The sequence below is a fragment of the Momordica charantia genome, assembly GCF_013281855.1.
Source record: "Momordica charantia cultivar OHB3-1 chromosome 4 unlocalized genomic scaffold, Mcharantia_2.0 BLBB01000004.1, whole genome shotgun sequence".
NCBI classification, from domain to species: Eukaryota; Viridiplantae; Streptophyta; class Magnoliopsida; order Cucurbitales; family Cucurbitaceae; genus Momordica; species Momordica charantia.
Window position 1 is genome coordinate 479,087 of NW_028275162.1, and position 26,382 is coordinate 505,468.

At 34.5% G+C, this 26,382-nt stretch overlaps 3 protein-coding genes across 4 annotated transcripts; 2 read left to right on the forward strand and 1 right to left on the reverse strand.

Moving 5' to 3' along the window:
* The first annotated feature begins 48 nt into the window (after positions 1 to 48).
* On the forward strand, positions 49 to 1,680 carry LOC111016843 (HVA22-like protein f). The gene is made up of 5 exons (XM_022292383.2): positions 49 to 353; positions 528 to 554; positions 641 to 763; positions 1,034 to 1,361; positions 1,453 to 1,680. Exons 1-5 carry the CDS (start codon positions 301 to 303, stop codon positions 1,483 to 1,485), a joined length of 564 nt encoding a protein of 187 aa, XP_022148075.1. The 5' UTR covers positions 49 to 300; the 3' UTR covers positions 1,486 to 1,680.
* A 213-nt stretch (positions 1,681 to 1,893) lies between these two features.
* LOC111016842 (uncharacterized) lies at positions 1,894 to 8,527 on the reverse strand. The gene is given in 5 exon segments (XM_022292380.2): positions 1,894 to 2,301; positions 2,387 to 2,646; positions 2,649 to 5,247; positions 7,637 to 8,207; positions 8,324 to 8,527. Coding segments are annotated over 4 exon segments (3,459 nt in total). The 5' UTR covers positions 8,356 to 8,527; the 3' UTR covers positions 1,894 to 2,301; positions 2,387 to 2,389.
* A 10,136-nt stretch (positions 8,528 to 18,663) lies between these two features.
* On the forward strand, positions 18,664 to 25,890 carry LOC111016722 (serine/threonine-protein phosphatase 5). 2 transcript variants are annotated; one of them, XM_022292205.2, is made up of 13 exons: positions 18,664 to 18,884; positions 19,555 to 19,772; positions 20,074 to 20,243; positions 20,351 to 20,422; positions 20,755 to 20,905; positions 21,817 to 21,925; positions 22,005 to 22,122; positions 22,461 to 22,608; positions 23,219 to 23,467; positions 23,734 to 23,859; positions 23,944 to 24,044; positions 25,384 to 25,458; positions 25,556 to 25,890. In XM_022292205.2, exons 2-13 carry the CDS (start codon positions 19,694 to 19,696, stop codon positions 25,613 to 25,615), a joined length of 1,458 nt encoding a protein of 485 aa, XP_022147897.1. In that variant the 5' UTR covers positions 18,664 to 18,884; positions 19,555 to 19,693; the 3' UTR covers positions 25,616 to 25,890. The 2 variants fall into 2 exon arrangements, with proteins under 2 accessions (XP_022147897.1, XP_022147896.1); XM_022292204.2 differs by having other exon boundaries at positions 19,604 to 19,772.
* The last annotated feature ends 492 nt before the right edge of the window (positions 25,891 to 26,382 follow it).

Genomic DNA, 26,382 nt, shown 5'->3' on the forward strand with positions numbered 1-26,382 from the left:
CCTTTCTTTTATCTTCATTTTGCATTTCTTGATGAAGGAGAGAATATGAGAATAATACATGGCCTGCCTTTTTAACGACAAAAACCAAAATTAACATTTATTCTTTTCTTGCTTTCAATTTGAATCCCTCTCATCATTTTTTTTATTTTTTATTTTATTTTGCATTCTGCCCCATTATAATTACACCTTCATTGTCTCCTTCTATCAAATCGATCACACCAAAAAAGGGAAAAAAAATCAATCTATCATCATCTAAGTTGAGATTAGTCCTTTTAGCTTATACAAGTGTTAGTCTGCAAAATGGGTTTTCTTGGATTTAGAGCCACATTTAATATTTTGCATGTTGCAACCGGGTACGTAATCTTATGATCAATGTTTTTCCTTCCTCTAAAATCATGGACATTGTAAAATGGAGTATTTTGGATTTGAGATTCTTTTTTTAAACCTTATTATATATATGTTTTCGGCTCAAAAAACAGACCATTGTTAATAAATGCTTGATTAATTTCTGTTTACTTCACCTGCAGATTTGCCATTATGCTTCTCTATCCACTGTAAACCTCTCTCTCTCTCTCTCTTTCTTTTGCTTAAGCTCTTTATTTTTTTTTTCTTTTTGATGGTTACATATTTTGAAGAACAGGTATGCATCGACGAGGGCATTGGAGAAGCCTTCATCTCGAGATCATCAACAGTGGCTGACATATTGGGTTTTGCTCTCATTTCTGACCCTCTTTGAACTTTATTTCTCGAGTATCACATCATGGTAAGTAAGTAATTTAATCAAATTGGGTTTTGCCAAAAACTGGATATTTGTAGATGCCATTTTTTATATATAAGCTTTATAACCCAAAGTTGGTATTTTTTCTCCTTGAGTTTATATCATATATATATATTTGATGTCTACGAGTAATTATATGATATGGTATACTTCATTTAGTTTTATTGAAAAAATCTTTAATCGCTTAGATTTTGTCCTTATATATCATGAATATTTCTCGCTGCTATGAGACGTGAATAAATTACACTGTTGCAGGATTCCGCTTTGGCCTTATGTAAAGCTGGTGTTTTTCATGTGGTTGGTGCTGCCTAATTTCAAGGGCTCAGCTTATGTTTACGAGAATATTGTCATGAAGTTCTTGAACATTGAGAGTACAGAGAGAGCTAATTACGATTTGAAGGAGGAGGAGAAAAAAGAAGACAAAAATGAGGACGAGTACGAGAAAGAAGAAGAAGATGAGGACGAGGACGAGGAAGAAGAAGATGAAGAAAAGAAAATCTTCCATGCCTGGAAGTTGGTGGATGATTACATTGATAAAAATGGAGCTGATGCTTTAGAAGAAATTGTCAAATCTGCTTTACAGGTACATAAAAATTACATAGTTCATACTTTCTCTCTCTCTAGATCTTTCTCTCTCTTTACTCGAAGTGATGACTATTGAAAATTTTCTGCAGGCATCTGGGACGAACAAGCAGAAGCAAATATAAAGAGGAGAAGAATAAATAACAAGAGATCTACGATGGATGTATATATACTTATATATTTTTACACATACACAATAGGATACACATACAAATGTACCAAATGCATTTATAAAATTTGATTATAAGAAATAAATAGAATATTGTTTATCTCAACTATAAGAAATAAATAGAATATTGTTACTCTTTCTAAAGTTCAAAGTTTGGTTTCTCGCTCATAATCTCAACTATGAGTGGTGTTTTTTAGTGAAGAAACAACTAAATAATATCATCATAAAGCCCAAGTAACAATTTATATCACTGCATCAGATCTGATCAAACCAAGTTTTCTAGAACAGTGATGGATTCCTGAAGTTAACATGCAATGCTTCCCTAAAAATTTACTATTTTGATGTGAAACTGAGGCTAAAGTGGTCAAAATCAACACCATATCAGATGACTGTGCGAGAATATATATCAGCATCATATGTTAGCTAAATTAACTTAGCTCTCAAGAAAATAAACTGTTTTTCTCACTCATTCATTACAGGAACCAGGGGGACAGTTATGAAAACAAGGCGTTTTTAAAACAGTGAATCTAAGCATTTTGTGTAATTTTGTCACATAAGAGACCTTGTGGAGAGATTTGATCTAAAACTTACAATAAAAAACAAGACCAAAACTCATGGCACAATCTATATTCCAGTGATGTGATTAGTTACAATTCGTAAACATGCTTCCAAGTATCAAAACCAGCATTGTCTCGGCGAAATGACGGGTCGTCTCAAAATTACACTAACTCTCTCATGTCAGTGGTTACAAAGATGAGAAGATTGTTGCATCCTGCAGGTAAGATCAATTAGCTTATTGCATGAGTAGATTATAATTAGATTTAGCAAATAAATTACAGGACAACTACAATACTTACTTTTTAAAAACTGTATACTTTAGTTGACTTCTTCTGAGATCCTCCCAAGCTAACACTATGAACTAAACCAGAAGAAGGAATGGTTGAATAAGTAGGCTTAGTATTATCTAGATCCATACTCTGACTTGGTTTCAAGATGTGCTTTGCCCCTGCTGTTAACTTGACGGGGCCTGATCTTGCCATAGATTCAACTTTAGGAGATTCATTGGTGGGAGAAATCAGCAGTACTCCATCAGTTTCAGTCACATTTGGGAGATTTCTGTTGGGTTAACAGCTTTATCCCAGTTACCATGGATTTTCGCGCTCCCTGGGTTAGATCGTTGTTCATCATTGAATTTTCCTGGTGTCCACTCTGCCACGACGCCGGAATTGTTAGTTTCTAAACTCAATAACTTTTGACGCTTCCTCGAGTCAATGAGCTCACCCACAGGTTGCTTTTTACTTAAAAGATCAGTGTCCTTGACACTCAAAGTTTTGAACTTCAATCTGTCTTCAAAACAACTAATTCTACTTTCATGGCCTGCCTTGACAATATATGGAACTTCAAATCTAGGAGTCACAGGAATTGGCTGAAAAATAGATGTTGAGCCAGGTATGTTCTTCACCTGTCGGTGAGATGGCATTGTACTGCAAGGAAAGGCAGCTTCGGGCCGGGTACGCATAGAAGGACTAGTAAGAACATCTGGACCCGAAGAAATGAATGGATAATAGCATCCATTTATGTCAGCAAGTTTAGAAGTTGCGGTCGGTGCCTCGTCCTGTTGTAACCAAGAGGGAGGGACGTGATTTTCATCATCTGGCTGCAAGAAAGGGAAGTTAAAGGTTCCTAATTTTGCTGGATGTGGATTCTGGTTGTAGCCAAGTTCAAAAGAATGTTCGTATCTATTTGAGCACATGTGTTGAGAAGTAGAAAATGCTGGTGGCTGTGGACCAAACCTTAGTGTTCTGGGACCAGATATAAAGGGTGCTTGAAAGTTTGGCGCCATATTAAACGCTTCCGTAGAGGATGGAAAAAAGGCATATATGTTGCTGAACCTTTCGTTTAAGTTGATAACAGAGTCAGATCTTTGATACATTACACCATTTTTTCGATTGAGGCGTGGATGGGGATACCGAACTTGTGGAGCATTTGGCAATAAATTGCTTTGTGCGACCTGACCGCTATGAAAGCCTGCAGGATAAAATAAGGTTTCTCCTTTTGATGGATAATGCAACACTCTATCCTGCAGAAAGTTTCTTTTTCTCATGGGATTCTCTTGGATAGAATTGGTCAGACAATTCTCAATTAAGGATGAGTTCTTCCAAAAGTTTATTCCCTCAGGTTCTTGAACTTCTTTCCCATTGCCACCAACAGCTACATCTTTGCCCATCAACCGCATTGTTTGTCGAGCAGGATTTGCCGACATGGTACTTGAATTTTCAGGATAAATCTCTGTACTTACATTTTGGTTATGCAATTTTCCATAATACCTGCATCTGTTAAATGGGGCATCCATCAAGTTTGAATGTAAAAGACTACCAGAATCAGTTCCCCTTTCTGAATTTAGCAGCCTAATATCGGTTTCTCCTGAAGTTCCAGGCTCAGTCACATCAAATCTAGCTGACAAATATTGGTTTCGATTTTCTTGCATACTATGCAATGGAAATAAAGTCAACTGGTTTTCTGTAAGTTCTGTGTCAATGAGAACCTTTTCATTATCTATGAAATAGTCCCGGGTGCTTCTTGGCTGGACAAGACCGCATACCGGTATCCTGCTAGAACAGGCCATATTGTTTCTGGCTTCATTCATTTGATCATACCTATTAACCAAACCTGAATTGAGCTGTATCAGTTCACCTTTTGAGTTCAATGGCAGGCAGAAAAATCCATCATTCATGCCCTTCTCTTTGTAGGCAACCGCTCTTTGCTCTAAATTCGGAAAGGGGCCTCTATTGTCTTTAGCAGAAGATTCTGCCAAATTAAATAATCTGCCAACCCCATTTTCAGTTAAAGTAAAAGTGGGCACTGTGCTTGTCATTGAACCTAAGTTAGCTACTCCATTGATAGGATTGACCAAATGATCAACTGATTTTCCATTGAAAGTATGCGCTCCGGGGAAATTAGAACCACGTTGAGTTCTTACTTGGCCATATTGCCTTTCATCTTGTGCAGCTAACAGAGCAGGAATGGCAGAATGTACTGGAGGTCTCTGAGGTGCATCTATATAGACATGATCAAACAAATGCGAATTACTTTCATGAGGAACAACCCGATTCGCAGATATCGGTTCTTCGACTAAATGCTTCATATTGCCCCAACAAGGATGAGGTCTCATTGAACTAATTTGAGCATTGACTTGATCATGGATATTAGGCAACTGAATCTTTCCTTTAATGCGTTGACTATCAACTCCGTGTCGAGTGCTAAAGCTAACGATGTCGTCGTTTAAGCCAACATCCTCCATTGACGCAACTCCTTTATTACTTTCACCTGACATAGTGTTTCCTTCTGAGTCTTGAAATGGATTGCCAACACTTTGTTCAAAGGTATCTGAAAAGGCTCTAGTCTTTGGACCAAGAACATCATCCTTATCAAAGAAGCTAACACGCCTATCGGACTGCTTACCGCCATTGTTGATCACTTGCTTACTTCCTTTTAAGTTGCCCGAAGGATCTGTCTCAGAAACTACTTTTACACTTTGCTTCAGAATGCTCCTGATTGAAGGCACTGGCCTCTGTTGCTTGGCAGGTACGTTGGATTTTTTAACAAGTTTTTTCTTTTTTTGTCTAGACAAGCGTTTAAAACATGGTTTCTTACAACGGACAGAAACATCCTTATGATTTCTCTCTCCCTTCTTGCGAAGCAGCTCATGACCAAAGTCCTATGACCAATGAAATTTCAGAAGTTAGTGGGAGTTAACATCCACAAACAAATATAAAGATTCCAAGCTTTCCTTTAATATTTCATCAAGTTGACATGATATGGCTGTAATTACAAGTGAACTGTCAGAATATAAATATATGGGGTTGTTTTTTACCCAAAAATAAAAAGGTAAAACTAGTTTATAAAGAATGATTGCATGGAATAACTTAATTTATAATGTAAATAAGGAACCGAAATAAATCATCATATCAGTGAACATGGAAGTAAATGAAGAATGACTTTGTTATATTCATAGATATCTTAAATGAAATGTAAGAAAACAAGAAAAGATAATCAAATTAATCTCTGAGAATAAGAATACCGATGATATAAGCACAACTGGTAACAAGTTTTGCTCAAATTATGGTAAATAATTACTTATGAAAAGCTCTTATACAATCTATAATATTATTCTTTGTGGACAGAAAATTCTAGTTGCTTCAGATTTCAGTCGTTTGTTTAGAAAGAAAACATAAGCAAAGCAAATGTTGTTGTTTGAAGAGTGTATATCCAAAATATTACCAAACTAATTGCAAAAATGCAAATATTTTGGTTTTAGTGATTAAGCTGATTTGTTACTGAACTAACCTATATTATATAATGCATTATTTTGAGAGAATAAATAAATAAATTTCAAATCTGGTTAACTATAAGAAATTTATGATCTACGCCTGATTGCCCTTCTACCCAATTCCAATGAATAACTGATAAATTAAATCTTACTTCTTAGAAAGCGTATCTCAAAATTAGTTAATTAAATTTTTATCTCTTAAAGGGAAAAAGAGAGAAATTATAGTAGGGTTGCAGCACTCAGCCTCAAGTTCCCAAGTAAAATTTTAAGTAACAAACTTCTGGCATCATAAACACATAAAATTTCAATCTTATTAATTATGGTCTATAGTTCTATATGATAGAGATCAAAATCTTGTCGCTGATTTGGTTATTATAAAATACAATACCATATGGATTGGGCTAGTATAATTATGATATCTTCTATCTAACAATCTACACCCAGCTGAACCCATTATATCTTCCATTCTCAATGGTAAAAAACTTAGATCATATAGAACAATAGGACAAAAAGTATAATTAACAAATAAGACAATCTGTTAAAGGACAAAGAATATTGTGCAGATAAAGACTACACACACTCATGAATCTGAGGAGGGCCTCTAATTCACAACAAATAATGAAATTCTCTATCCTGAAAGATTACCCTCTCAACTCTCTCATCCACAACCTTCAATTTCCGCCTACTCACAAGCCAGAAACCATCATAAAGTAACTCAAATATGGGGATATTATCCATGTTCCAATTCTTTAAAGAACTTCCCTCTTTCCAAAACAAAGACAAGAATGAGATCTCTCGTTTCATAAAGATTGTTGGTGGAAAAAAATTGGATTCAACTTTTGCATTTCAGTAGCTGATTAGTGAAGCTAAACTGAAGCATATCTTACGAGATAATGCCCATGTGATAATGGGTTGAAATTGTCATACACACATATGGATGGATATGTGTTAATAGCTACCAGATTGGTCAAAATAGTTGTCAACATCTTGGTACCTTAAATTGAGATGATGGTCAAAACCCACTTCACAGCACACTCAAGTATAATAATCCCAAAGATTTTACTCCACCAACTACGAATGTGGATACCATCAAAGATAAACCCAGAACCCCAAATGATCCTCACTACTACAATCCAAAATTACTTTTCAAAGTTAGAATTATTATTTGTTGGATTTAACACCAAGAAAGATATATTAATATAGCAAAATAGGGGTGAAAAACAGCATCATTAACCTAGGATACATTTGTTAAACAAAGGACAAAAAATCTTCCACCAAATAAAGTCACCCGCTGCCAAGGCCGTACCCCTCGCAGCTGGAGCACTACCACCCACACACAAATACCCACGTCCATAATTAGCTCAAAAACCTTCCTACTTCATAGTTCATAGAGCCCGTCTTCTAGTGAAAAAAAAAAAAAGAAAAAAATTGTTCAGTACCCATTATGATATAACTAATAAACACTTAAATTATGGGTTTTAAATTGGATAACAATGCTGTGAAGAAGTGAAAATTTTCTCCTATGGTGACTTTTTTTTTTCCCTTTTCGTTCGTATTCTGATTCAGCCCATTCCCGCGCGCTTAATCCGCACACGGACAAAATACTCTCTCTTTTCTCTCCAACGTAATGCAGTCTTTTCACCAGCTTTTTCCAGCAGTAATTATGAGCAGAAAAAGAAAGGTGGGCAAGAACAAGAACAAGAACCCAATAGAGAGAATATTTGCAGCCTACACTTTCCACAACCCTACACTTAATAAAAGAGCTTTAATCGCGTACCTTGTTCTTCACAACTGACGCCTTTAATTTGTGTTGCTTATTCCTCTTGGCCTTGATCGTCTTCATCGCCGTTACAAGAGTCCTCGCCAACGACGTCGCTTTGAGCTGCTGCTTCTGGCGAATTATCCCTCCCCCGTCTTCTACAACCGTTTCAACAGGCGGAGCAACTGCGAAGATTTCCGCTATTGATCTCTTTTTCGGGGTTCTGGATTTGGGCTTAACAGCTCCATTACTATTATTCTTTCGCTTTTGGTTGGTTATTGTTTGGGCTAAACAGCTATCAATGTGAGCGTTCATAGCGTTGACAGTAGCTGTCACGAAAACGCCACACACCGGACAAATCTTCTCCATAATTATTACTTTCTCCTCTTCTTGCTTTTGTGCTGCTGCGGCAGCGGTTACGGTTTCAGAAATATTCGATGATTTTAGAGCCTCCAGCTCGTGGGACCACCACCGGAATTTAGTTACTGAAATTGGTGGGAGGATTGCTTCTGCAACTTCTTTCTTCACGTTATCACGGAACGGCCAGCATCTCCCCAAATCCCTGCCTCTCATATTCAAAGCATACTCTCTATATACCAAACCCAACCCCCCAAAAACATAAATTAACAACAACAACAACAAAAGCATACCCACTTGAGAAATATTTGAAACAATTTCATTTCAAGATGAACACGAGGAGCTTACCGGATCGAGAAGCCAGAGGGGGCAACGGCCATGAAAACGAAAACGGAGAGAGACCCAGTTGAGGAGATTGAATTCTGGGGAGTGGGTTGGAATTAAAAAGGAGAAATATAGAGAGAGAACAGTGGAAGAAGATGAAGTATGGTATGGCGGTGGAGAGAGAGAGAGAAGTAGTAATGGTGATGGAGAGAGAAGAGAAACAAAGTGGAAAAAAAAGAGAGAGAGAAACATGAGAAAATAGCTCTTGTTTTTCGTTACTTTTATACATCATTAATGTTTTTCCCGCCCAAGAGAGAGAGAGAGATTTCTGCTTTCCCCCAAACTTTATGACTGACAGCGACGTATGAGAGCGCAAGCCTACGCCTACAAAACAGTGTTACCATCAAAACCATTTCCCTTTTTTTATTTTTATTATATAAATAAATAATCCTTAAATTAAACAAATTATTTCCCTACGAAATTATTAACGTAATCACCCCTCCAACGATTCTCCCCTCTGAATTATATTCCTCTCCATTATCCATCCCTAGTCGCCTTTTTAGAACAAAGATTCTGCTATGTGCTCCAACCCCACTCCTCACGCGCCTATTCATCTCCCCCTTCCCACGCGCCGCCCATCAACTCCAACCCTACCAATTAGCTTCTTTTTTTTTCTTTTCTTATTATAGAATATAGGGTAAAGGTTGTTTCAATTTTCCAAATATTAGAAAAAAAAAGTTGTATAAGAAAGACTAGGATGCTGGCTATATGTTGAAGTTAACTCTTCTATACCAAATCATCAATCTCATTGCTGTATTTTCATGCATATTTTAGTGACAAATTAAGATCTTTCTAATGGGTTTTTCATTATTGCTCTATTTTCATGCATATTTTAGTAACAAAAATTAGATCTTTCTAATGGGTTTTTAGGCCATTTCACTACCATTGCTCTATTTTCATGCATATTTTAGTAGCCAATTAGATATTTCAAACGGGTTTTTAAGCAGTTTCTCTACCATTGCTTTATTTTCATGCATATTTTAGTAACAAAAATTAGATCTTTCTAATGGGTTATTTTAGGCCACATATTTTAGTGACAAATTAAGATCTTTTTAGCCATTTAGGTTTTTAAGTAATTTCACTGTCATCCCTCAGTGATGGCACAGTGGCAAGAATATAAGACCTTGTGGTATCACCCACACCATGAAGTCTTGTATTTGAGCTTTATACTTGTCACAGTGTTGTTCAACTTAAACAACGAGTTCCAGTTACGGTGATCCACCTATAATTTTGCTACAAGGAGAGAGACTTTTTTTTTTCTTTAAAAACCCTTGTATAGGGTTAGGAGGGTGGAGAGAGATGAGAAATGAAAAGCTAGGGGTGAAATGGAGGAGATATATGATGATGGTCCCCCGGGGGAGAGGGTTGTTATTTAATGGTGTGAGCTAAGAAGGAGCTTTCAAACACTGTGGTTTAGGCCATACAAAACAGTAAATGCTGTGTTTTCTTATAAGTAAATTTTCTGGTAGAAAAGAATAACAACGATGACACACAACCATCATGACTGTGACATCTCACCCACTCTCCCTCATGGCTTCTCTGTTTTCTGCTGCTCATTTTAGGGAAGAAGATAGCCATCGCCATGCCACATCCCAATCGCGTTTTTCCCTTTGCTTTTCACTCTCTCTTTTCTTTTTCCTCTCATTTTCTTAAATAACAGAGTAATGCTTTAAGTTTTTATAAATCTCTCTCTATTAATTCTATCTTGGCCTCATCTCTAGGACATTTATGCAAATTCAAAATCTTTCTTTTCAAAAAAGAAACCATTTCATCTAAGGAGAGTAAATGAGAAACATATAAAAAAAAAAACTTAGATAAAGCACTCCAATTGAGAGAAACGGTAGAAATTTTACGAAAGAAAGGTGATTTGGATGACCAAGATGAAGAAAGAATCTTCTACAAACTCAAAACCTTTCATATATATCACTCACTACAAGAATTTATGGCTTTCAAAACGTTATTTGTGCCAACGCTCAAAAAGTTGTTGAGATAGGCTCTTTTTTCCGACGAAATCCGTAACGTCAAGAAAAATCCACTTTTTCAGGCGTTTTATAGAAAACATCGAGATAAGTAAGTGACCTACCGATGTTTGCTAAAAAAGATTGGAAAAAGGTTAATTTTTCCCGACGCTTTTCAAAATCATTGAGAATAATGATTTAAAATAATGCCAAAAAATCTTTTTTTATATATATTCCAAACTTTTTCTTCCTATTTTAAAAAAAAACGTATAATATATATTGTCATCGTTGACTAAAATTAAAAGCACATTTTGAAACTAAGACACATAAGAAACAAAGAAATCTATCAAGAATGATGCACGAAAATGACAAGAAAGACAACAACAAAATTAGAGCATACATACAATCTAAGAAAAACAACATAAATTATATTAGAAACTAAAAAAACCAATTATGAAAATAAATGTCAAGAACATACTTTATCAAAATTATGGATCTAGTCTAACGGATGAATCGATTAAGATATATATTAAATTCTCTAATGGGTTTTATATAATTTCTATATATGATCCTATTAAATTCTCTAATGAGTTTTATATAATTTCTATATATGATCGTAAATTTAATCCATGCCCATTTTGTAAAACAACTTCACAAATATAGCAATATCATCATCCGAACGAGTATACAACTTTAATAAGTCACCTGCAGCATTAATTTCATAAATAAAATTAAAAAAAATCCTTTATTAGATTTCATTATTATTGATTTATAATGTAACAAAGAACAACAATATTTTGACGATGGGGAGATCTAAAAGGGTAATGTGTTCCTAATAAAACATTAATTAGTTTAAGATAGGGTAATGTGTTCCTAATAAAACATTAATTAGTTTAAGATATCACTTAAGTCACTTAAATATAAAAGATTAAAGCTTTAATCCAATGATGTATGGATGAGAATAAAAGCAATTTAGAAATATATAAATATGAAATAAAAACATAAGGGAGTAAGGAGATGAATGAGGGAGGTGGGGGTCAACTTGATTAAAATAGTTTATATTTCTCCATTTTCAAAGTCACTCTCTCAAAAGTTTTGGTATACCCAAAAGGGACACAAGCCCTTTGATTGTAGGGCATGTCATGTGCCCACTGAGCATATATATAAATGTTTTTTAAGGGAATGTGAAGAATTTGAACCCAAACATCTTGTTGTTTTGCCTATCTTGGAAGAATTCAACCACCATCTTCATTTATCCACAGAAATTCAGCTCAGTACATCTGCAAAAATATTATTATATGGTATACTCTCCTCAACCCTCTTAATAAATGAGCTTTTTAACCTTATAACTATAATTAGAAATTTGAATTATGTTTGCATTAAATACCCTATTTTGGTGTATTTTCTTTTTATAAGACTCCTTTTGACTTTCAGAATCTCTTTAATAGTCCATCACTCTATCCATCCATCCATACTAGGGATATATGTACGTATATTACAAAAGTGATGTGAAATAACATTTACAGATTTTTTTCAAAAGTGAATAAAAGTTACCCAAAACAGAAGAATATATATAGGCAGCAGTAATTTACATGTTTCTGATAAAGAGGTTATGAGTTCAAGTCTCCCCACCCAGTAATTGGCTCTTGTTTTTATCGGTGGATTTCACTTCATGAAAATATAATTTAAAAACTTATATGTTTTCAAAAGAAAAAAAAATTTAAAAACTTGTAAAACATTATTTTGAATTTAATCGTTGTCAAACTATTAAGAATACAAATAAAGTGTCCGATAATTCTGTTGTCCTAAGCACAAATAAATTCCAATACATTTAATTTAATATTATTATAGGATTGTGTTAACTACCCTTTTATACCTAAATCTCTATATGAGAGAGAAATCATGTAGGCTATAATAATATTCACAAAAAATGTATATTATATGTTAGCAATATATAATTAACGTACCATTTATAGTAAATGTAGTGGACAAATTATTCTAAAAAGGTATATAAAAAGTATATGAACCCATATCTAAACTTTACTATGGAACATTTTATAATTCATCTTGATTGATTTCCAACTCGAGTATTTGTAAAATCCCTCAGAAGGAAAATTGGACGTTTCCACTTTTTAAAGAATGATTCGACGTTATCGAGATTTGAGAATCCACTGATGGCGATTAATTTTTTTAATTTTTGTTTTTATATTTTTTCTTCTTCATTGGAAAACTTCTTTGCATTTACAACGTTAATTAACTAATTAATTAATTAAGTAACTAACTAAATGATGTCCACGTGTGACGAAAACCCATGCATGTACATATGATGATGGAAAATGCATGTCCATGTCCATGTCCATGTCATGATGATAAATTAACGATGTGCAGCAATTTTGGCCTTAGGGCACGGGTAGATATAATCATGGCCCCAATAAGGAAACATGTGTGACCGCTTATCATATTATAATTAAATATTTTATGAGCAACCAAAACTAAAAACGATAGTTCACATTAATTATGATACTATTTATTTAATTATACTATAAAGTTCATTTACTTCTACTAAAAAAAAGTTTGGTGTTTCAATAAACTACTCCATAATATTAGAAATATTGTGGAACGAGATCTACCGCAACCCCAACATTCAATTCATTATAAATCCTATCGATGGACACTTGAAATAATTCAGCAGCGTGCTAAAGAAAAATACCAACAAAACACATTGTTCGTGAATCATTTTCCGTTCACTCAAAAAATTGGTAAACTTATCTTTTAATCTATTTAATATTCCCTTTTCAAGCAAAAAAAAATCTCAAAAAGTTATCGATAAAAAAATGTTGGATGTTAAACTAAGTTAATTTGGTTACAGTGAATTTTTTTAGTACGGATGTAGGAAATAATAATTTACCAACTTCTTTTATTATTTCAAGGGAAAAAAAACTCTTTCAACAGACATACTCTTATAAATTAATAAATCGGTTATAAATTTTCTTTTGTAGGGGAGCATGAGTGGTCAATGTAGAAAGTGATTTATGATTTAATTGAGCAATTAATTTGGATTATGGTAATTATGATGAGACTGCTCAAAAAGGCGTGCAGATGATTTTTTGTTTAACATTAATTAATTAAACTAATTAACACAGATTATTCAACTGTGGCTCTCGTAATCAAAACATTTCTTTGCGTTTTGGCATTTGCTTTGGAAACGAACGGGTTTGACGAGTTTCAACGGGGGAAATTAGGAAATAATCAAAGAGCTCGGCTAACGGTTTTCTCACCTGGAGAGGTAAGAAGGGACAGTGACAGACAAACCATGTTCTCACACCCGTCCCTTTGTTCCTTTAATTTGCCATTTTCGTCCCTGGGAAAAATGGGTTTGCCTCTCTTGCCTAGATACAGCTCTTTTTCAGTTTCCACCACCAGCTTCAGCTAGTTACTCAGCTTAGACTTAGTCACCCGCATGTAACTTTATCCCGTTTTAATTTTTCAACCAGTAATAACCCATTGCGTATTAATTTTCACCAGAAACGTTGTTTGAATAATTTTACCGGATCTGCGCATTAACGTTGGTAGATTTGTGTAAATATATAAAACATATAAATTAATTAAAGCAGGAATGGTTTTAAATGAAATTCTAATATTTGTTGGTTATAGTTTTAAAATTTTCAATTAGTCATTTGTGATTTTTTTTCTCAGAAACTAGTCATTATTATTTGGGCTTGTCATAACTTAGTCTCTATTTTAATTAAACATTACAACTATATTTTCCCACATGAAAAAACTAACTTTTTTTTTGTTTAGACCCAAATTCAAATCAATATAATGAATTATAGCAATTAGTTATATAAAAAATATTAGTTCATTATCACGTAAAAATAAAAGTGTTAATCAAGATTTTAAACATGGAAATGTCACAATCTCAATTTTTATGAAAATCTAGACAAAATTTCGATATCGGTGAATATTGTTGAAAATGTTATAGAAACAAAAATATTCACAAATAAATATTTGAATTAAGTATAACAAATAAACATTTCACTTTTTTTTAGCTAGAATTTATTAATATTAATATGTCAATATTAGTGATATTTTGTTGATATATATTTTAATATTTTGTCAATTTTTTGTGATGCTATGAAAATGTCGATTCATCCATTATATCGATGATATCGAATCTATAGATACATGGAAGTGTCAACATTGTCAATAAACATTTAATAACCCTAGTGCTAATAGGGATAGTTGGGATAGTTGGAGGCTTCAAGGAATATCTTCGAGGTCTTGGGTTCAAGCTACAAGTTAAGAACGCAGCTTCACCAAGTAATAATCCCTTGTGTATGTACGGATATTACAGTGAGCATACTTCAGTATACGGGCAAAAAATTATTTTGAAAACAAATCTTGTTGTGAGAAAAGCAGTAGAGTTGGTCTATGGGAGCAGGAAGAAGCAAAAGTTGAAAGACAGGTTATGAATTATTAATTAGTTAAAAAAGATGGTATGATCAAGTTTCCATAACGCATGAATAATAATATTCGAGATGCAAATTAAAGATTGAAACCCTCAAACACAAACCCTCGTCTTATTGGTAACAGCGGATCCTCTACATTTTTATACTAAAAGTTCTCGTGATTTTACTTTTGATCTCACCCAAAAGACTACATATCAGTGGAGATATTGTCTGACACTTTTTATATATCTATGATTTTCCCCTTATCTAGTTGATGTGAGATTTTTGTACGCATTTCCAACCCTCTATTTTATCTCTTCTTTCTCATTAATTGGTTTTATATAACAATATTATATGATACTGATATGATTTGTGTGTGTGTGTGGAATTATATATATTGCATAGAGATCGATGTTTAAATAAATTTGTTGATGGGCGCGGGCGGTGTGGGGTTTTCCAGAGGAGAAAAAGGCAGCAGCTAAGGGCGCAGGGAGACAAGCATTGTACATGGTGGTGGTGGGTACAACCCCACGCACCCATTACTTTATCATCACATCACCCTCTTTAATTTCCCTTTTTCCCTGACAAGTAAAAATACAACTATTCTTCATTCATTACCCTTTTGATTTTTTTTTCTCTGACCATCGAAGATCGAGGAGAGGAGGCATCGGAGATACAAACATATTAAATCCCACATCGACTAGAAGAAAACAAGATTCATGGTATATAAATACACATAAAAATTCATAACATATCGGGTGAAACCCTAGTGGATTGCCTCGCATGAGATTGGGATGCGAACATATAGTTTCGCATCATTAGAGAGGGAAAGAAGATCTTTATCATTTATTCAAAAGATAGGCGAGAAACATACAACAAAATGGGTCAAAATAAAAATAGTTCAAAGAGATGACATAGATATCATGATTACAAAAGAAAGTCAAATGAGTTTATAAAGCATAAGATGTACAATCATTATCGATATAATATCATTAAAGAAATATGGAAAGGCACGTTGTCGTAACATGAGATTTAGTTTTATTATATATAAGAGTTATGGGATATAATACAAAAGCAAAACCATACAAGTTTAATTGACTATGACTAAGTTTGTTGTCTTAACCATTAACTGTGCTGGTTTTTCAGTTTTCTGATGTTGAGAATATGGCCTCATACATGTATGTGTTAAAAGAGGGTTTGAGGGGACAGATAATGTTGATGTAAATGAAAGAGAGACAAATAGCTTCGTGCTTCACAAAGGTGAATTATAAGAAGAGGGTTTGGGTTTCAAAATTTTGATCCACTCAAACTCCAAAATACAATAACTCTCCTCCACGTTGGGTGTGGTCGTGCACGTGCCTCTGTCTCTGTCTCTGATCTCAAACTCATGAAACCCACATGTCCCCATTTCCAATTCTCATACCAAATTAAACCTTTTTTTTTTGTTTTTTTGCTCAACTTTGACTCTTCTTTATTTTATTATTATTAATCTTTGTTTTTTTTACCAGTACTTCAGACAGTGAAAGCCCCTCAAATCCTTCAACAATTTTTTTTTACACTGCCCCTTCTGCCTTGAAACGACAAAACATGTAAGAGAATATGTATCTATATATATATATATATCTACTATCTCAAACTCTTAACATAGTCGCCCTTAGCTTTTTTCCTTGGGTAAAAGTAAAATTATGTTTTATATTGCTTTTTACCCTACTTCGATCTCCAAAAGCATTACGTTTTTATAAAGAAGTAATTTGAATTTTGAATATTTTAACCTCATTCTTTATATCTTAATCGTTGAACTAAAATATTATTGTTACCAGCTGTGTGTTAATTTGCTTATTGTATATAACTTATATCTACCTAAATAGGAGTAGAAGTCTGAATCGTTAAAATTATCACTAAATTTAAAAGGGTGAATTAATAGGTAACCGTAAATTTAATTTTTTTTTTATTGATATCTTTGCACCAATTGGTCCAACCTAAATATTTTAAGATTTTAATTTGGCTAATAACCTAAAGTAAAGTTATTTTAATGGGTCTATTTTACAACTTTATTAACAATTAGGTTTTAGTTCAAAAGATTTCTTAATGTGGCCCCCTAATTGAAACTTTTTTGAAAAAGGTGATTGATTTCGTGATCTGTAAGAATCAAATCATGAGTCGCAATTGTACTTTAAATTTGAAATAGAGTAATTAGTGAAAAGTATAGAACACCTTATTTTAGGTCCAATAGAGGGTGAACCGACTAGAATCTCCAGTCTTTTGAGAAATAAGTGAACATCTAATTTCTTAGTCATAGAGTTGTCGAGAAAATAATAAGAAAATGTAATTTTACTATTTGATCCGAACCGACCTTATTAAAAATAATATTTTTCTAGTGGGACGATAGTTCTAAAAGGATAGATTACCTATCTTTTCTTTAATCTTAGTACGATATTAGGAGATAATTCTTCAGGTTAAAATAAGAACAACATCCCCAACATTCAAACCCCCTTTTTACCATTCACAATCACTTATTTCGGTTGCATATTATAAGAAATTCGAATAAAGTATTTCAAATACAATTCTTATATATCAGGAAGTACCGCTTATGGAACCTCGATAGAGATATCCACTGGCTTATTAATTAAATGACAATTGGCACAAACAATATATAGTCAGTTGCTTCTTGTGTATTTTCATAATCTCGTTGTGAAAAAAAAAGGATAATATATAAATAAATAAATAATGCATTGACAATTCAGCTAATACTTATGTTAACATGGTAGAACATATCGTTGTAAAAAAAAAAAGAAGCTATAATAATAATGCATTGACCGATTCAACTCATACTCTTGTCAACATGTAGTACATATCTTTGATTTACACCGTTCATTAGACGACATCAAAAAATAAATAAAGAAATAACTTAGTGACTTTTTCTTTATTCTTCTAATTCAACTATTTATGGGGTGAGGGGTTCGATCTTCAAATTTTTATCCATCTAACTATGTTTAGGTGCCAGGAACATGCAAGTTTTAAATGCACCCACTAAACCAATTATCTTGAAATGTATGAATTAAGAACTTGCAATTATAAAGTCAGACTATTGCCAGACAGAGAGAATTTGGGTTTTTGCTTCTCTCACTGGGCCTTGTGTTTGACCATTAAATGTGAGACTGGGCTTTTCAAATTGGGCCGCCTATACAAGTTGGATTCCCGTAAGCCCATTGTGTGGATGGCAGAAGCCCAGATTGCTTTTACTCAAAGAATCCAATTACAGAAAAAAAAAACAAAGAATCAAATTATTATTTGCTCTCAGATTTTAGAAGTGAACCTAATTACCATTACTCAAAATAATCAAATAAATTTCTAATTCTTTTTCCTACTCATCCAAAAACCATAATTGTTTAAAAAAAAAATTTTAATACAACATCGAAAAGTGAGGATTTGAACTCGGGATTTTTTAGTTGAAGATGAATAATACATTAACCAATTAAACCTAAGCTATGTTCAATATTTCTTTTAAGAAGCCAAAACCAGTATAATTCAGCGTTAATTGATATATCTCCAAGAAGATGTGAGTTCGATTTCCACGTGTAAGAAAAAAAAAGATTTTACTTATTCCAATTCTGGCATAATTTAACCAAAAGCCAAATATAAAACATCAGCTCATTAAAATATTGAAGTAAAATTAAATTAATTCAGCCAAACATAACCCATTAGGAGATTGAAGTGTAATTAAATTAGAATATCTAAAATTACAAAATTGAAATTTTAGAAAATATAATCGATGAAAACGGAAGAAAATTATAAAAATCATAGAGTAAAGAGGAAGAAAAAAAAGTTGTGTATTATTTAGTGTTATCTAGATCTTTCCAGAGGAGTTGGGGGGGGGGGGGGGGGGGGGGGGGGGGGTTTGTTGGTTGTTGCCGAGCAGAAGACAGGTCTTGTAGTTCTATTCTATCAACTGCGCCTCCGAATCCACCAACATGAATTACGCAATCTCTAATTTACTATAAAATCAACGCCGCTCTCAAATTAGGGCTGGCTCTTCCCTCCTCCTTCTTCGCTCCACTCTCCACTCTCTCTCTTCCCTGTGGCTGGATCCTGTGTTCTGTATTCCTTCTCACTTCTCAGGTATTTAACTCTTTCCCACTTTCTTCGCTACTTCGCTTTCATCTATGTTTGATTCCCGGGAAACCGAATACAACCCTATCAATCATTCAGCTACTCCCTGTGTTCCATCATTTCGCGGGGCATCTGATTGAGAATCTGGTCTACCCAATAGTCAGTGATGTTTCGAGTTAACTACTGGTCGAATCCAAAACGTTTTCTGCTTTGTGGGGTATTCTTTTTGTTTTCATGATTCCCTTACGCTGTCTGTTTTTGGGTTCATGAAGATTCTTCCATCATGGAAGGTTCCTTCGCGAGGAAACGATTCTTATCATGGTTACACAACGAACCCAACTAATAGTAACGGGATTCTTTCCCATTTCTTTTGTGATTAATGTTTGAACAATTTTCTTTGACTTGGCATTTTCTGATTCTCTCTGGAGAAAACCAATCACGTGATATCGTTGCCCTTGTAGTTTTACTTTTACTACACATTTTAGCCTTTTCTTAGAGTAGAGATTATTTTGTCGTGTCTTACCTGTTCCGTTCTATTGCATAGTTCTCATGGACCAAGTTACTATGGTAGAGACATTGATGCCACCTTCTTGTAAATAATCTAAAATGCTTTTACGGAGACGGATAGGCTTCTGATTTTTTCCCCGGAGATAACTTCATTCTGTTGCCTTTCTCACAGGCATTTGCATTATTTGCTTTAATAATGCTTTTGGTGTTCTATGGAGCAGATGGACCACTTTGATGGAGATAAATGAGAGGGATGGTAAAATTCATTCTTACCCAGAAATCATAGTGGCTTTCTCTAGTCTATAGAGGTTATGCCTGTCATGGAAGTTGATAAATCTGACATCATTCGTGCTGAAGAAATCAAAGCCCAAGCAAATGAAGCATTTAAAGGTAACCATGTGTGCCTGTTACATGTTTCTTGGCGTTGGTTCATGAAATAAAGTGTAGGTAGCTGAACTCCAATAATTTTTGCTGTTTTCTACTCTTGGGAATACGTCAAGATACCTGCAGCAAAAAAAAAAAAGTACGAACATGCTGCAGGCAACATAGTTTATTTAGTTTTACCCTGAGAAAGATTCTGTTTATTTTAGTCTATTTTGATTAGTACCCTGTGTCAAAGAACAGTCTGACACTCTTATGAAGTTGCTCATGCTTGCTCCTTATGTACTGTACTATTTTTGATTGATTTCAGCCCACAAGTATGCTCAAGCAATTGATCTATATACCCAAGCAATTGAGCTAAGTGGTCAGAATGCTGTATACTGGGCGAACCGTGCATTTGCACATACTAAACTGGAGGAATATGGTAGTGCAATCCAGGATGCATCGAAGGCTATAGAAATAGATCCTAAATATTCAAAAGTAGGCTCAGAATTTAACCATTGTGATACTATTTTATATGCTTTTTTGATTGATTAATCTTTTTGACCACTTCCTGGAAACTTTCTGGAAAATTTTCTGTTTGACAGGGTTATTACAGGAGAGGTGCTGCTTTTCTTGCTATGGGGAAACTCAAAGAGGCACTTAAAGATTTTCAACAGGTATCAGTCTTTTGTTGTGAAGTCTTGACTTGTGTTCTGATTGGCTCTTACTGCTTTTAACAGCTGAATACTGAGTTATGCTGCTCTACTATTCATTTGTCCAGTTGGGAGTTTGTAGTGCTGTCTGACCTGTTTTAGTCATTTCTTCAATAAGTTAATTGTTGATTTCTCTCTCCCTCTCAATATGGTGGTGGTGGTGGCTGTTTGAGGAATCAAGGAGGAGAGGGTTAAAGTGTTTCAATTGCTTTTACTCTGACATCCCTAAGTTATTCTCAACTTATATCATTTTGATATGTAAAAATGTTTAATAAGATTCGTTTTGTGTAATCTAGCTCAAGAAGATCTGTCCCAATGATCCTGACGCTGCTAAGAAATTGAAGGAATGTGAAAAGGCAGTCAAGAAGCTTAAGTTTGAAGAAGCAATTGCTGTTCCCGAATTTGAAAAGCGTTCAGTGGCTGATTCCATTGATTTCCATCAAATTGGTAATTTTTCTTAGGTGAAATGTGAATTGACACCCTCACACCTTGAAGCTTGTGCAAATTGAAAATTCAATTGGACCCCCCTCTCCTTGAGAGAATCCACCCAGGAAATGGCTGATGTTATCCCTTGAATCAACTTTTAAAGTTCTGTTAAAGACTAGTAATAGAAATGATTCTCTTGTCCATTCTCTCAAATTTTATAAAATTTAATACCTGAGGCCTTCATCAATGCCCACCTTTTTTCATGTAAAAAAAAAAAATAGAGGGAGAAAGTTTGACTCGAGGGGAGAAGACTTCCATAAGCAACGGAAGAATCCCCGAGCTTTTTTTATTTATTAAGCTGAATGAGGGCAGCTATGTGGCGCATACATGGCAGTGGCTTCATATGATTCCACATCAGATTTTCCTTTAGTATTTAAGGAAAAAGTTGTAAGGAGGTACTAATTGAGTCATCTTTAAAAGTTTGCTGCTGACCTTTAACCAATTGCATGATTTTCAAAGTGCCAGATTATTATTTTTGTTTTGTCCATTTTTTTGTTGGTTTTTTGTATAGATTTTTATATTTTTTTTGTTAATTCCATATAACTTAATTAATATACTTTTTGTCAATGCATAAACTTGATATAAAATTTGAGATGGTAATCCAGAGTGACTCAAGAGTTGACATATGTGCTAAAGACACCTTTTATTTAACCAAGATGCAAAGGATCGTGGGATCAAGACCCAATGGGAGGTCATATGTTATAGATATTAAGGGATCATCTGATTACAATTTTAATTTCCTTGTTCTTTGTTTTGCTTACTGAGTAAAGATAATTATGTTAAATCATCATTTCTCTTGTTCTATTAGTTTTTGTTTTTTATGTTTTAGTTGCTTTATGAAGTAGTAACTCTCCTTTATGCTTTATTGGTAGATGTTGAGCCACAGTATGCTGGTGCTAAGATTGAAGGTGATGTTGTAACGCTGGATTTTGTGAAGAAAATGATTGATGATTTTAAAAACCAGAAAAGCTTGCACAAACGGTATGTGTCATGATTGACATTGTTAATCTGTGTTATGAAATGTTTGAGAATAACTTTTTCTGTTGCTATGATTTTGTAGATATGCATTCCAGATTGTATTACAAGTCAGAGAAATCTTGCGTGCCCTTCCATCTCTTGTTGATGTTAACATTCCAGAAGGCAGGCATATAACTGTCTGTGGTGATGTGCATGGTCAGGTAGGCTTCTTTTGGTTAATATAGTATGTACGATATCATCTGTCTTAGTGTGAATAGTTGTGGAGCTGTTAAATAGACTAGGTATGTTCTTCAGAAATGAACAATTTAGTGAGAGGAATTAAGATAAGATCATTGAAACTCTTGCTTACCTTTTTCAGCTAACTTTTGCATCAACGATGTTGTATGTAAGAATTGGAATTTCTTGTTTCATAATACACCCGTGTTGTATTTTTCCATTATTTGAATTTTCAACATCTAAATTTATTGTATTTCATGTTCATGTTTTATTGCAGATGGTAGGCATACTTACATATATTATACCTTTATGATATCTGCAGTTCTATGATCTCTTAAATATTTTTGAGCTTAATGGGCTTCCGTCAGATGAAAACCCATACCTCTTTAATGGAGACTTTGTGGATAGAGGTTCATTTTCTGTGGAGGTTATTCTCACCTTGTTTGCATTCAAGTGCATGTCTCCATCAGGTGAATTTCCCCCAAACATTGCTACACCGTATATCTTAGATGGACTTTTATTTTCTGCACACTTCTACAAGCCTACAACACTAGGGCAGGTTCTAGTAATTTTGAAAGTCTACTTTCTATCCAAGAAAGGAAAATCTTGAAAAGTTGAAACTTGATCTTTAAGCTCTGATTTCACTGTGATCTATAATAACCCGTGGCTGAACCTCAGTTTGAACTTAACTTAAAAATCCAGATTGTTAAATAAGAAGAGGTAAAAAGTAAAAGCTTCAGTAAAAGCTTCAATTATGAAGATCTGCTGATCTTAACGAGACAGTTAATTGATTTACTCGATGAAAACTGCTAATGCTATTGTTAGATCTCCTTGAGAGTCCCAGGTTGTAGCCGTTTCTACATTTTTTCATGGTCTGCTTGTTCCATAAATAAAATTAAGTTCAAAGGCTTAAATTCATTGAAATATGAAATTTAGGACTAAGTCCTTTTCTCCATACTAGTAATTCCTACTCCTAGAAACTTTCATGCACTATGCTGTTCACTGTTTTATTTGACCATTTATGGTTTTGCTGTGAATTTTCTTTCATACAATGACTTTCTGGTTCATATCAATTTTCAGCCATGCATTTGTCCAGAGGAAATCATGAGAGCAAGAGCATGAACAAGATTTATGGCTTTGAGGGTGAAGTTCGGTCTAAGTTGAATGAAACGTTTGTGGAACTATTTGCAGAAGTATTTTGCTATTTACCTTTGGGTTATGTTCTAAATGAGAAGGTTTTTGTGGTTCATGGAGGTCTTTTTAGTGTTGATGGGGTGAAACTCTCTGAAATTAGAGCAATAGATCGCTTTTGCGAACCTCCCGAGGAAGGTGAGCCATCTCTTTACTATATCTTTTATTGCATGCATCTCAATTGTAATGCATATTTTCTGCATACAGTAACATGTTTGAAGCCAAAGTGATTGTATGGTCTTTCTTGGGAACCTCTTGGTGATGTAGCTTTTCCGTTTTTGCTCATTGGTGTTCTGTTTGTGCTTTTATCTGGGCATGGCCTGTGTCTTGGGCACAACAATTAATTCTCTGTAAATTTTTAAAGTTGAATAATACTGAGTTTTTTCGTTACTTTTATTTAACAGGATTAATGTGTGAAATCCTGTGGAGTGATCCACAACCTAATCTTGGGAGAGGGCCTAGTAAGCGAGGTGTAGGTCTTGCCTTTGGTGCAGATGTCACAAAAAGGTTTTTGGAGGAGAATAATTTAGGTAACTGTTTTCCAGTTAAGTATCTATTCTGTTCGGTTAATGATGATAATTGTTTGATGACATAAAGTACCAATAAATCGACAGATTTAATTGTGCGATCCCATGAAGTCAAGGATGAAGGGTATGAGATCGAGCATGATGGTAAACTTATAACAGTATTTTCTGCTCCCAATTATTGTGACCAGGTATTTTCCTTTTTCATGTTTTGTCTGTTATTCATACGTTATAATTGTTTTATCAACAGAAAAAGAAGCATATTGCTTTTTAGTAGTAGAGAGCTCATAGACTGTGTTTGGGGCACCGAATGAAATACAATGGAAGTTTTTTTTTTTTTTTTGAAAGAAACAATTTCATTGATAATATGAAATTACAAAAGAGATAACAAAGACTCAAGGAGGGTTACATAAAGCATTTCCAATTGTAAAAAAGGGAAGTGTAAAAAAGGGAAGTGTAGGAATAATGGTGAAAAAGAGGAGAACTTTTACTCCCAAGTGATAACTGTGAAGACTAATGAATCAAAAACCCTTTCAAAGGGGAGGTCTTTGTCGTTGAAAGTTCGATTGTTTCTTTCTCTCCAAGTTATCCAAAAGAAGGCTCTAACAAAATGCTTCCATAGAATTTTCCTTTTCTTTTGTAAAAGGATGGCCATTGAGGGTATACTCCAGTAGGAGGGGGATATCATTAGGTAATGCCGTGAACCATCCAAATGCAAATGAGGTAATCCAAGATACGTGTTAGGCCAAGTACCTTTCTTACATGAAAACTTTGTTGCTATAGAGTCCAGCTCGCTGTCATCTAGATTAACCCCCAAAATTTCAGATTTTTGGTGGTTAACATTAAGCCCGGAAACATCCTCAAATGAGTGAATAATGCCGAACATGTTGGTGAGGGAGAGATCATCAAAAGGGGAAAAGAGGATGGTGTCGTCTACGAATTGTAAATGGTGGACTTCCAAAGTGTTTGGGCCAAGGTCGAAACCTCTGATGCGATTGTTGCTAGCTGCCTGGGATATCATTCTACTGAAAACATCAGCTACCATGATAAAAAGAAAAGGTGATAAAGGGTCACCTTGATGAAGGCCTCTAATAGCTCTAATTTTGCCCCTTGGACGTCCATTAACGATGATAGAGAAATTTGCTGTGGATATGCATCCTCTAATCCACCGTCTCCATGTGTAACCGAAACCCTTTGCTTGAAGAACAACATCAAGGAAATCCCAATCTACTTTATCAAATGCTTTTTCAATATCAAGCTTAATAACAACTCCTTTTCTGCCTGTTCGATCCCATTCCTCTATGAGCTCATTGGCGATGAGGGGAGCATCAAGAATTTGTCGCCCCGAAACAAAAGCTGACTGCTCCTTGGAAATGGTAGAAGGCAATAGACCTTTCAACCGATCCGGAAGGACAAGAGATGAGGCTTATGGGGCGCAAATCTCCAACCTTCCGGGCATCAAGCTTCTTAGGCTTTCATGTTTTTTCCCTCTAAAAATTGTACTAATGCTTTGCCATTATTGTACTGCAGATGGGAAATAAAGGTGCTTTTATTCGCTTTGAAGCACCAGATTTGAAGCCCAACATTGTAACCTTCTCAGCAGTGGTGGGTGTTCATTTTTTCCGTAACCATCTTTTTGGTCGTTTTTGTGGATTTCCTTTTCCTCAAATCCTTGACATTTTGTTATGCATTGATATTGCAGCCGCATCCTGATGTGAAGCCAATGGCATATGCAAATAACTTCATGAGGATGTTCCAATAGCCGGACGAAGAATCCATCGAGTCGTTTTCAGTTTAACCGGAGGAGATCTGGCTACATCTACATGTTTTGAGTTCGTTGTGATTGTTTGTGGAAGCTGCTTCTTCCCAACGCTTTCTAGCAGTTTAGTTGGATACTTCTTTTACCTTCTAGGCTTCTGTTTTGACCCTTTGATTAGTTGCCCAAAAGTGTTCCAAATTAATTGTGTATTGCTGCATAGCTTTCTCGATTGACATTTCTATGTTATTTACAAAGGGGAAAAGAAAAACATTTGTTTATATCTCGCCTCTTCAATGATCTTCCTCGTGTTCTTTCCCTGTTGAACTTACATCTAAGAATTTGAACTCCGGGATCGTGCAAATGGTTGTGGAGCCATAAAATATATTTATTTAAACTGCGGTGTGAGCTGTGATTGGAATAGGTTTTCAGTTTTTCGGCTATTATGTCAAAGAATACGCAACAATTACAAAGATAAATATTTTCTCAAAGTACCATTTCAGAAAAATAATATCAAAACGGAAAAAACATTCACTCCTAATCAATGTGGTAGAACCAGAACGGGATTCGACAGGAAAAGGCAACAATGGACAGCATTATAGGTCCATATTAATCAATCAAGCTTTTCTGATTCTCGCACCACTATTTCCACAAGAAACATATCTCACTATTTTGATAATTTTACTTTCAATTTTGGTTTATTTTAAAACCTATACTTTCAAAACGTCTCTGCCTTATATTTTTAATTTTTACTTATTTTAGTCTTTGTACTT